Source organism: Hyla sarda, chromosome 6 (assembly GCF_029499605.1).
Source record: "Hyla sarda isolate aHylSar1 chromosome 6, aHylSar1.hap1, whole genome shotgun sequence".
In the NCBI taxonomy this organism is placed as follows: Eukaryota; Metazoa; Chordata; class Amphibia; order Anura; family Hylidae; genus Hyla; species Hyla sarda.
Window position 1 is genome coordinate 100,667,452 of NC_079194.1, and position 12,861 is coordinate 100,680,312.

Genomic DNA, 12,861 nt, shown 5'->3' on the forward strand with positions numbered 1-12,861 from the left:
ACACAGATTCACTTGCTCACACACACACACATACATATATATATATATATATAATGTGAGCAAGTGAATGCATGTATATGTGTGTGTATATATCTGTGAGTGATTGTATGTGTGTATCTGTATGTATGATGTGCCTGTTGGTTATATCTTTTAGTATATATTCCATGTTGTATGTATGTGTCAAAGTGTCTCTATGTATGTGTGTATATTTCTTATGTACTGTATGTGTCTTTATGTTATGTACTTGTATGTATTGTATGAAGCACATTATTGGGGAATTAATAGAGGAATGTAAGCACAGTATATAGGGAATTTATGGAAGCACAGAATATATTTTATTTATATTGGAACATTTTATTTTTATGTATGCTGGCACTGTGTATAGATACTTAATGGTGGCACAGTATAGTTAAATAATAGTGGCACAGTATATCGTTCATTAATGGTGGCACAATAAATAGGGAATTAATAGATGAATGGTGGCACAGTATATAGTTCATTAAGGGGGGTACGGTATATAATTAAAGGGAAACTGACAGGCTGTTTACTCGCACTAAACCCAATACACTAGGTTACAGTGCAGGAGAACAGGAGAAAGATAATGTTATACTTACTAAATGTGGACCAGCTGTTCTAGGTATTGCCCCACATTGCTAGTATGCGAATTCAGTCTTGTGGGCAATGGAGGCGGAGCTTCCCTGCCTCCATCCTGTATGCTGTGCTATGCCTGGCCGTCTTTGCATATTTATAATTCTTTTTTTTTGCCAACTTGTATATTGTAGCATGTAAGCATATATTAGTGTGGTGTCCCTCTCTTCAGTGTAAGAACCAGAGCTGTGTGGAGATTCCTGCATAAGGTGGGTGCTGGGTGATTGGTGCTGGGTGATTGGGGATGGGTGATGGGTGATTGGGGATGGGTGCTGGGTGATGGGTGCTGGGTGATTGTTGATGGGTGCTGGGTGATTGGGGATGGGTGCTGGGTGATTGGGGATGGGTGCTGGGTGATTGGGGATGGGTGCTGGGTGATTGGTCATGGGTGATTGGTGATGGGTGCTGGGTGATTGGGGATGGGTGATGAGTGCTGGGTGATGATTGGTGCTGGGTGAGGCCAGATACAGTGCACGTTCTGTCACATAGAGGTCAGACTGGGACATATAGGGGGAGATTTATTAAAACCTTTGCAAAGGAAAAGCCTTCTGCAAAATGAAAGCAGCGATCTGATAGGTTGCTATGCGCAACTGCACCGCTCTTTCTCTGCACAGGTTTTGTATAAATCTCCTCTATAATACAGTATATTATAGGGCAACTGTCACATGTTTTCTGTAAATAAGACTGACAGCACAGCCAAAGTGTATATACACATGGCAGACCTTCAGAGAAACTGTTCTTGACTTTATTTTACAAAAGCACTAACTTTTATGGGGCTAGGAATGTCAAGGGGGCCTGGCCGGAGGTCCATTGTGTCCCTGGGCCGCAGCCCATTAAGTCTGGCAGACGTTTTTTAAATGATGAGAAGTGCCTTCTTTTTTTACTTGAGCCCCTGCCCTCCAAAATGTCTGTGTACGTCCCTGATTACAAGTCTAATCGGTACCAGCAAGCTGCAAGATCCTTTTGGGTTCCTGTCCACCTCTCTGGAAATCTGGCCTAGCTGTGAAGATAATTCCATCTGTCTCCTTTCACTACCTAGCCACTGGAATAGCGGAGATACCGTTCGTGTGGTTCTGGTACCCAAAAACCACTTTGGCGCTACAAACACTAGGGGTTAACAACATCTTACCCCAGGGGTTAATACCATCTGGCCGCACCACCTACACCGTTACAGCTCGTGGTCCCGCCATACACCGTGGGTCACCACGTATCCATTAGTGGCATACATTATTTTGTCCGCACTACCAATAATACGGACATACACCTTGGGTCTCTTCATCACAGTATACCTGATTTTTATCAGTACCTCCTTCTTTTCTTAACATGATATTTATTGTCTGTGAGATAAGTGACACGAGTTTATAAAATTGTCACTTTGCACTAGTCCCTGATGAGTTGTACTGCTTGGTTATGCGACACAATGAAGCGCGTTGGGTTTTTCTTGATTGTGACTAGCATTGTTATGAAAGCACTGTACAGACTGTATATATGTATTTGCTATTTCTAAAACTCACTGAATGTGTTTTTGAAGGTCTAATTAAAACCAGCTATTACACTGCACCTGGCATCTTCCCCTTTCCTTCCTAAGTAGGGAGAGATAGGAGGTTCCGGATGCGGGTTGGCACTCTTTAGGAAGGCCTCCCTGCATTAACAGGTAGGGGTTCTACACAGACCAGCAGGGCCAGTTATAGTGATTGGTCCATTACCTAGGGCCAGCTGTGTTTTGGCAACAATATTGTGTTATCTATATTTCCTGCATTTATATAAGTTCTACGTATGTTCGTATTTTAATGTATACCAATAAAGGCAAAATTTTAAGACCTTGGTGTTCTTCCCTATTATGTTTACAAAGAAGAAAGGATGAAAAGCATAGCCACTCATTATGTTATCCAAAATAGACAAAAGAAAACAGAGGGCACTGTCAAAATAGTCCATACACATGGATAGTCTGGGAAAAACCGAAATATAAACAGGACAGCAGCCGGATAACAATGTGGAATTACTACTGAACGGGGTGCAATGCTAATAAAGGACTAGACGAAAAATGTAACAAATCCATAGACAGATATAAGCTATGCACTCACCGTTCCTGAAGTATATATATTCATTCGGGCATTCCGTTCCAGCAGGGAGACTTCATTGATGCAGGGTGCTCAGAAGTAAACAGCCGTTTTCACACAATAGGTGTGTGCTTCTTCTGGCCGGACGAAAACGGCTGTTTGCCTCTGAGCACCCCACATCAATGAAGTCTCCCTGCTGGAACGGAGTGCCCGAATGAATATATACTTCAGGAATGGTGAGTGCATAGCTTATATCTGTCTATGGATTTGACTCATTATGTTATGCTTACATGCATAGACAATCCATGCAGTTGTTTCTGAGATATCGCTCTACAGCCCATTATATCATATTTCTCTTGCAGATTTTGGATTATTTCCTATAGTTGTTAAGGAAAATTGTGTATCTAAAATACTGTCATGACTATTGTCTGTAACATTCAAGAGTTATGAGTTCTGTTAGCATAGGGTAATATACAGCACATACACAGCGTATTTGACGCTGCAAGAAATCTGCTGGGAAGTAGGAAATATGCTATATATGCACTATGAGCAGAAACACAAGGCTTTCCCTGCCACAGCCATTTGTGCAGCCTCCGAACGTCCTAGCGCCAGGGCTGTGGCGGAGAAGGCCTGTGTGTCTGCTCATTGTGCATACCAAGCAGATTTCTCTGTGTATGCGCTGTGTGTGTGTGACCCTATCCTAAAGGTGTTTTCCCATCACAAAAAGTGCCTCCAAACCTTACTGCACACACAGGCTGCGGCTCCCTGTGTGTCTGCTCATAGCAAAATGTGCAGTATATTTCCTGCTGCCTGGTGGGTTTCTTGCATCATGAAATATGCTGTGTATAAACTATGTGTGACCCTACCCTTACAGTGTATTTACACGTACAGTATCCTACACATTTTTGATGTGCAGGATTTGAAGCTGCAGATTTGAAGCTGTGTTTAGTCAATTAGTTTATATTGAAAACTGCAGTGTAAAATCCTGAATACTGTATGTGTGAATAAACCCTTAAGGCTTATTTTTGACCACTGTAAACATGACCCCATTTTAACATGCAGCTTAACTGAACTGAACTTAAAGGGGTACTCTGGTCAAAAAATAAACTGGTACCAAAAAGTTATACACATTTGTGAATTACTTCTATTTAAAAAGCTTAATCCTTCCAGCAGTTATAAGGTGCTGTATGCTCTGGAGGAAGTTGTGTAGTTTTTTTTCCATTCTAACCACAGTGCTCTCTGCTGACACCTCTGTCCACGTCAGGAACTGTCTGGAGCAGGAGAGGTTTTCTATGGGGATTTGTTCATACTCTGGACAGTTCCTGATACAGACAGAGGTGGCAGCAGAGAGCAGTGTGGTCAGACTGGAAAGAACTATACAACTTCATCTGGAGCATACAGCATCTGATAAGTACTGGAAGGTGCAAGATTTTTAAATAGAGGTAATTTACAAATCTGTATAACTTTCTGCCACCAATTGATTTGGAATAATTTGTTTTCCACCAGAGTACCACCTTAAATCCCCATAACGCCCTAGGGTAATGTAAGTTTTCCTTCTGTGGAAGGGGAGTTTTCTACAACCTCTCATACTCATTGACTGACCATTTCATACAGTGGTATGCTAACAATCAGATTAAGCCCTGTGGCTGTCAAGTCATGCTGGGAGCTGCAGGCTTACAACACCTGAAAAGATACCAGGGTGAAGATTAAAGCACCAAACTGTAATTATAAACATTTAAGGGCTTCTATGCATAATATACCGATAAAGAACCATTTACTTTGGTAGTACCTACCGTAAAGAACTATGTTAAATGTTCCAGCTATCGTTTTGCAGGATGAATTGTCTCCGCCACAAACGCCACATTTATCTCTTCTAGCTTTTGAGTTTAGGACGTGATCACAACCAGCTTGCTTTAAAAAAAGATATAAAAAAGATCCATGAAAAATGTTTTTTTAGATAGAATCAAGCATCATTCTTGTGGCTGGTTACAATAAAAGTATTTAAAGAAGCACACCATTTTTTTTGCCCATATCATGCACACTCATATCACTAGTCATTTAAACCCATTAGTTTTTTCCAGCACAGCTGCATCTATGCATTTCATTACTCTAACTTGATCATGTGATCACCAGTCTGACCCCAAAAAAGTCATATTGCTTAGTGTAACAGAGTAAGTTAGTTCTGGGTTAATTGACTTTGAATTACAGGATAATCATCACTCTAAGATCGCTACTGCAAGCTCCCTTACCCCCTCCCCTGTCAGCTCTTTTCCATGCTATCAGGATAAATATATATAGTAGATATACATGTTCACTGAGGTTGTGTTCACACAGTGCATTTCTAGCCAGATTTTTTCAGTTATTGCTGTGATATTTCTCAAAACTGTGGCAAAAATGTTATTGTACTTTTGCTAATTATGGTAAAAATGTGTAATTTTTAGAAGATTTTAGAAAATTGCAGCAGAAACAGGCAAAATGGAGTAAAAAAAAAATGTGAAAAATGCTGTAAAAATCCAATGTGCGCATACAGCTTAAAGAGTTCACATATTCAGAAAACACCTCAATTGTGATAATAGGTTAAATCACTTTCATCTCAGGACAATATTTCTTTAAAAAACACACACTTTTAAAAAGAAAATGCATCAATACTGCACATGATGTGAATTGATCTCAATCTACTTATAAATCTAACCAGTTTACCTGGCAGTTCACTAGCAGCCTGATTAGACAATCAGGTGCTGTGATCAAACTCCACACCCTCAGCCAGAGGATTCATGGGAAATGAAGGAAGCATTAGGAAATGATTTCAGAGGCGGGAGTGCAAAACAGTATGGAGTCAAACTCATGCCTGCCACATCAGCTAAATCAGGCTAGCACAAAGCATGCACAAGAACCTTTAAATTATTCTCTATTAATAGACTTTGCTGCACTATATAAGCAAAATAAAAAATAAAAAAAGTACCAGGTATAACACAGTTTTGCCTAGAGTGTTCCTCTGAATTAGTGTTTCCTAACCAGTGTACCTCCAGCTGTTGCAAAGATTCCAGAATGCCAGAAATGCTGTGAGTTGTAGTTTTGCAACAGCTAGAGGCACACTGGTTGGGAAACACTGCTCCAAATCCTGACAGTGTTAAGTTACTCCTCTAAATGACATCTGATCTCCTCTATCCCTCTTACTATGATAAACAAATTATTGGTGATTACTTTGTATGATTTAGATAAGCGAGAAGGAAGAGAGATATTAAACATATAGTCCAAATACATAAATATCTATTGTATAAACTGATCAGTTTCTTTAAGATCAAAAAAAATTAAAAATTAAAAAAAAATCCTGTTGTCTGTAGGCTGTGTATTGTAGCTCTGCTTCATTCACTTGAAGTGGCCCTATTAAATCATTGACTCGGTGACTTTCGGTGTGCGGCTTTTATTTTTTGTCCAGCTAACGGCTGCAGGTTATGAATAGTTATTCCTCTCTAAAATTCCAGCATTTACAACTAGAGTATATGAACTTTTTTTTAAAATGTTATTTGACACCCCTTTAAGTACAGAACCAATTGCATTTAATGGTACAGCAGCTGTAGATAAGGTAGACCTTGGGTGGAGTGTCCCTTTTAGTGTTAGCCCAATGCCATGTGCCCATTTTACTATGTCTCCTTTTTTGAACTCTTTGCTATACACAAAGCTAGGGCTATATGTTTTTATGTTTTATCATAATATAATCAAAATAATTTGATTTGGCCTTTGTTTGTTTAGTATACATTTTCTTAAGCCTGTAGATGGCACTGTTGCTACTATGATCCACACCTTGGTATGGTCAGCAAATAAAACTCTTCCTACATTTTTAAGGAAGGAGGATCAGGTTAAAAAAAAATATATGTCTAAAGCTTATTCAATGAAAAATCCCCAAAAGTCTAATCATATGTCATTCTGAACACCTTCTAAAAGTCTATATTTTCATAATAGTTCTGCAAAAACAACCCTGATGGAGACCCAAAGCCATACAGTGCCTATGTGCCTATTTAGCTGATAATTTTTTTTTCTTTTAATAAAGCTCAACAAATCTTACAACAAACATAATTTCTCCACACTTTAAACAAACAAGAGTGAAGTGTATGAAGCATTAGCTTAAAGGGAATTCATCAGCTCTACAGGGTATTCCGAAATGTTTTACATCCAAAGGAACAACTTAAATGCTGTATTGACATAAGTATATAGACCCGTTACCCTTTACACTTAGTGTAAGCACCTTTCGTCCGATTACAGCCTTCAGTCTTCTTGGGGATAATGCCACAAGGTTTACACGCCTGGATTTTAGGATTTTCTGCCATTCTTTTCTGGAGATCCTCTTAAGCTCTGTGAGGTTGGATGGAGATCATTAGTGGAAGTCATTTTCAGGTCTCTCCACAGATGTTCTGTTGGCCTCCGGTCAGGGCTCTGGCACTCAAGGACATTCATACAGTTTTCCATGAGCCACTCAGGTCATTGTCTTGAAAGGTGAACTATTGGCTCAGTCTGAGGTTCAGAGCATTCTGGATCAGATTTTCATTAAGAATATCTCTGTACCTAGCTACATTCAGCTTTCCCTCAACAAAGACCAGTCTCTCTGTCCCAGCCATTGAAAAACACCCCCACGGCATGATGCTGCCACCACCATGTGTCACTGTAGGGATGGTATTTGGCAGATGATGAGCAGTGCCTGGTTTCCTTCAGACATCATGCTTAGAATTAAAGCCAAAATGTTCAAAAAGTGCAAATTTGTTTTTATCAGATTGGAGGATCCTACTTCTCACAGTCTGAGGTGTTCCTTTTTTTTTCTTTGTATACTCCAGGCCAGTTAAGGCTCAAGGAAAGACTTCTTTCTGGCCACGTGGTCATAAGCTCAGATTGGCAGAGTACTGAAGTGATGGTTGATCTTCTGTAAGTTTTTCCCATCTGCACACAGGATCTTTATAGTTCAGCCAGAGTGACCATTGGATTCATGGTCATTTGTATTACCAAGGCCTTTCTCTCCTGATTACTTAGTTTGGTGGGGCCAGCTCTGTGAAGTGTCCTGGTCGTTCTAAACTTTAAATGTACACTGTCAGATCCAAAAAGTTATTATATGTTGTTACTGATGAAAATTAAAGACCTTTTGTAATCTGGTTGTTTAAATGTTCAATATTTAATAAAGATAACGGCTCCTGAAATGCCACCACTAGGGGTCTCCATACCTACTGGGACACTAACCGGTCCTGCAGCAGCATCAGGCATGTCCATGAGTCATGGACAAGAGAGGACTCATGGACAAGGCTGCATTAGCAGACCCACCAATCACATTACACCACCACAAGGGAGGGACACATGCCCTTCCCCTGAGAGGATTTCTAAAACTGTGAGCTAATGAAAAGAGGTAATTTATAATAAACATAGGTGACAGAGGCATAAAATGCACCTGGTCAGGATTAGGTACTGAGTAACATATATATATATATATATATATATATATATATACATATAGTGAGATCTGACCAGTACACTTTTAAGAATTATGGGGGCCACTGTGTTCTTGGGTACTTTCAGTTCAGTCGATTTTTTTTTACCTTCTCCAGATTTGTGGCTCCACACAATCTGTCTCTAAGCCATACAGGCAGTTCTTTCTATCTCATGGCTTGGTTTTTGCTCACATTCTCATTATGAGGTATTGAGTACAGCACAAGGTTCCAATATAACAAACTGTGAAAACATGTGAAAGGGTCTAATAGTTTTTGGATTGCATGGTATATCATATTTAGAGCTGCAGACATGGGCAGATAGCTAATAGGGAGATTAAAATGAGACCAACCATTAGCTATTTGAAAAGTTATAAAATTATGTTTTTCCATCAAGCTCAAGTGTCAGAGGGGTTGTCCTCCTCATTCCCCTACCCTCTGTACATGATTGCTGTAAAAGACTCAGAGCTAGAAGCCAAACCCTGTACATGAATGATGTATGTAGGTGAAAGGGGTAGGGGTGAGGGAGGAAGCATGCATGTTGCAGCTCATGCCAGCCTCTACGACTCTTGAGTTTAGAAGGAAAACATGATTTTACAACTTTGCAAACAGCCATCAGCTAAGAGACATGCATTGCTTGTTTTATCTCCTTATTACCCTATCTGTAGCTCTGAGAAGGATATAGAGCTGACAGGTTCCTTTCAAAATAGGAAGAAAGATAATTTTATGGGGACTACTGTTGCCGCTATACTTGATGCTATATTTTATGGGCACTATTGATAGCAATATCCAAGTTAAAGAGGTTGAATAAAAATTAGAGGATTTATAGACTCTTGTAACCATTTCCAAAAAATATAAAACAACTGTGCAGATAGATGTTCAAACTTCCACAACATTTTGTGCACGTAGCCCTAATGCAGGTATATAGGTTTCCATGGTTACATATGGTCATACATTCATATGTATCCTCCTATTTGTGCAACATTTCTTTGCTGTCTGTGCCCATGGAAACACATAAGTCTGCATAGGAGCTGTTGACAAAAATGGTAGGGGATATTTAAACCTGACTATGTGCAAATGAGCTTCATTATTTTTATCCTAAATTTTTGGAAAAGTAAAACCTTAGTAAAATTACTAAGACACTCAACAACAAAATGACAGATAAGAAAATATGTAACAGACAGTAGTTATAAGAAAATGGAAAGGCCCTTCTATAATTTCCTTATAGGAAACAATGAAACTTCACAGAATGTAATTTTTGATTGGCAAAAGGGGTAACTCGCCCTCACGACAATGGTTCTTTTCAGAGCAACATAACAATACTGCCAAATTTTAAAAGATCATTCAAACAAGAAGAGTGCAAACGTTGTATGGCATTTTGGCATTTACTACTGTAACTTTACTGCCTGTTACTCACTGCAATTATTCCACATAAAAGAACGACATCTAACAAATGCAGAGAGAAAGGAATCATGAACAATGTAACAAAAACTCACACAATGCCACCTGTACACAGTTTCACAGCCAGTGTTACAGTTCTCTTCCGGAATACAGATATAATACACACAATTAATAGGATGGTCTAATGAAATTAACCCTAACCAGCATGGTGGGGAATAGCCTGGCTGGCCATGTTTCTTCAAGAAACTTGGGGGTGCCAAAAGTGGGACAGAAGATGATAAGGTGGCCCCTGCACCTACTAGAAGTCCCTGCAGTCAGATCCCAGCAGTGTCATTGGCGTTAGCTGCTAGTAGCGGTGGCTACTGGTAAAATATTACATAAGAGGGGGTGGGCTCAAATGGGGGTGCATCCTTCTAAGACATCCATAAGCCCTAGTTAGTGGGGTCTTTAATAGGGTATCTATCTATCTAATATCTATCTAATATATATATATATATATATATATATCTGTATCATACATAAATATATATATATATATATATCTCAATCATGGGGGAATTTATCAAGGTTTTCATGGCAGTCTTCTGGCACCACAAAGGAGAACATTTTGTGGAGGCCTTCTTTTTGTTCAAGCATTATGTATCATCGATTATCTCATATCTATCTATCTGTCTGTCTGTCTGTCTATCCATCAACTATCTAGCTACCTACCATATTAACTTTCCTACTGAAGTATCAAACTCTTATTCTATACATTACCATTGTAATTTTACTTTTACAGATCCTGCTCATTATGGTGAAACAATGGCAATTCCATCGCTTTCGTATGCACTCACTCAATGTTCTAAGTGATTAAATACACATCACAGGAACTAAAAGTCAGTACTGCACAAATCAAGTTCTTAAGTATTTACCCGACACAGTCCTTGCACACAGATATCATTTGTGTCTGGTCCGCATGATGTTCCATCGACAACTCTGTCCCTGAGCTGATAATAGGCTGTGCTTCCTGCCACACGGCAGAATAGTTTACAGCGGTCCTTCATTAGAACTACGGACAGATAGAAATGCTTTGTCAATAACGTTTAAATTCAGCAGAATGAGAAGAAGAAAATACAATTCAGCTGTACTTACTCCCACTGTACTTAGGCACCCAGCGCACATTAGGAGGTAGGCCATTGATATTGAAATGTTTCCCATCAAAATCAGAGCACTGCTCCTCTCTAAAATCCTTCTTCTGCTTTGAGCAGGGCTCAGTATTGCAAGACTTAAATTTCATCCTGCGTCCCACGCAGTATTTACCACCATTCTTTGGCCTGGGGGAACAGTCAGAAGAAATTGGAGAGTATTTTACAGCATAAAGATTTTTTTAAGAAGATCATAAAGGGGATGCACTTTCATTCACTGCTTTCAGTACCTTTTAATGATTCCAACAACTCAACAAAGGCTTCTTACATGTAAATACAAGTAAAATAAAAATGATGACAAAGAAATTATTAAAGTCAAAAGTTCTTACTCAGGTCTGTTGCATTCTCTAATGGCGGTTTTAATTCCACCACTACAAGATCTAGAACAAGCACCAAATGGCTTCCAAGGTCCCCAGGAACCATCGACAACTGAAGAATCACGTTCTTTCGGAATACACCAGCCATATTTGCAGTGCTGTTGCAATGATAAACACAAAGTGACCATATTGTTAGTATACTCTTCTTTGCATTAAATTGGGATTAGATACATTTTTTTAAATCCTCAACCTAATGGGACTACACAGGTTTCCAGCTTCTTATTTAAAAAAGGATTCTACCTTTGGTGGGGTCAGTGTTCAGTGGCATACAAAGAATAGCCAGGGCCCTAAAGAATAGATTAAACTGGTACAGGTGATTTGGGAAGGTATGGTCTGGCACCCTTCTTGGATTACTCCTTGTTACGCCGAGCGCTCCGGGTCCCTGCTCCTCCCCGGAGCGCTCACGGCATCTCTCTCCCTGCAGCGCCCCGGTCGGTCCCGCTGACCGGGAGCGCTGCACTGATATGGCCGTCGGGGATGCGATTCGCACAGCGGGACGCGCCCGCTCGCGAATCGCATCCCAAGTCACTTACCCGTCCCGGTCCCCTGCTGTCATGTGCTGGTGCGCGCGGCTCCGCTCTCTAGGGCGCGCGCGCCAGCTCTCTGAGACTTAAAGGGCCAGTGCACCAATGATTGGTGCCTGGCCCAATTAGCTTAATTGGCTTCCACCTGCTCCCTGGCTATATCACATCACTTCCCCTGCACTCCCTTGCCGGATCTTGTTGCCATTGTGCCAGTGAAAGCGTTTCCTTGTGTGTTCCTAGCCTGTGTTCCAGACCTCCTGCCGTTGCCCCTGACTACGATCCTTGCTGCCTGCCCTGACCTTCTGCTACGTCCGACCTTGCTCTTGTCTACTCCCTTGTACCGCGCCTATCTTCAGCAGTCAGAGAGGTTGAGCCGTTGCTGGTGGATACGACCTGGTTGCTACCGCCGCTGCAAGACCATCCCGCTTTGCGGCGGGCTCTGGTGAATACCAGTAGCAACTTAGAACCGGTCCACCAGCACGGTCCACGCCAATCCCTCTCTGGCACAGAGGATCCACCTCCAGCCAGCCGAATCGTGACACTCCTGTTGCTAATGCTGGAGTTTATCACTTCTGGTTTATATTTCTTTGTTGCTATATGCTATTGTTTATTGTAATCCTGTATCCCAACTTGTATCCATGTCTATAGGTTCCTCCAAACATACTTTCTGCTGTACTCTGGGGCTTTTAATAGTATGTCTCTTTTTTTTTTATATATGTTTTCAATAAAGACTCATTAATCTTTATTTTATGTGTATAGTGCACTATTTTTTATACCTCATTTCGGTGTTGCTTGTTTATTTTGCAAGTGTAATTTAAGGTCCATATTTGTTTTGGGATCTGAATTTACTCTTGGATCTGGCCTATGGTCTGCATTTGGGGGTCTGGTCTAGGTCTGTATTTTGAGGTACAACATGGAGTTATTCTGGGGTATTTATTAATTTTAGGCACATTGAGCCTATACATATTTTGGAGTCTGTATTTATTCTGGGAACTGTATGTATTTTGGTGTCTGTATTAGTTCTGAGGTTTGGTCTGAAAATCCTGTTTTAGCTTTTAGGTGTGCACAATGAGGGACATTTATCAATGTTTGCTTATGTATTCCTTGTTTTTAGTAATTTTTTCCTTACTTTTTTTTTGCTTATGTGTGACTTATTTATCAACTGGTTTCAGCCTGTTGATAATTTTCTTTCACGT

The 12,861-nt window shown here is 40.3% G+C and overlaps 1 protein-coding gene across 6 annotated transcripts in view; it reads right to left on the bottom strand.

Moving 5' to 3' along the window:
• The window catches only part of ADAMTS9 (ADAM metallopeptidase with thrombospondin type 1 motif 9), a 267,952-nt gene that overhangs the window by 154,988 nt on the left and 100,103 nt on the right, over positions 1–12,861 (bottom strand). For all 6 annotated transcript variants that reach the window (XR_008844950.1, XM_056524547.1, XM_056524546.1 and 3 more), the window contains 4 exons: positions 11,094–11,239; positions 10,712–10,893; positions 10,492–10,628; positions 4,502–4,619 (listed from right to left, as the gene is read on the bottom strand). Coding sequence is in view for 5 of the 6 variants with exons in the window: in XM_056524547.1 (XP_056380522.1) it covers positions 4,502–4,619; positions 10,492–10,628; positions 10,712–10,893; positions 11,094–11,239 (583 nt within the window). In the remaining variant the exon portion in view is untranslated. The remainder of the gene's footprint in view (positions 1–4,501; positions 4,620–10,491; positions 10,629–10,711; positions 10,894–11,093; positions 11,240–12,861) is intronic.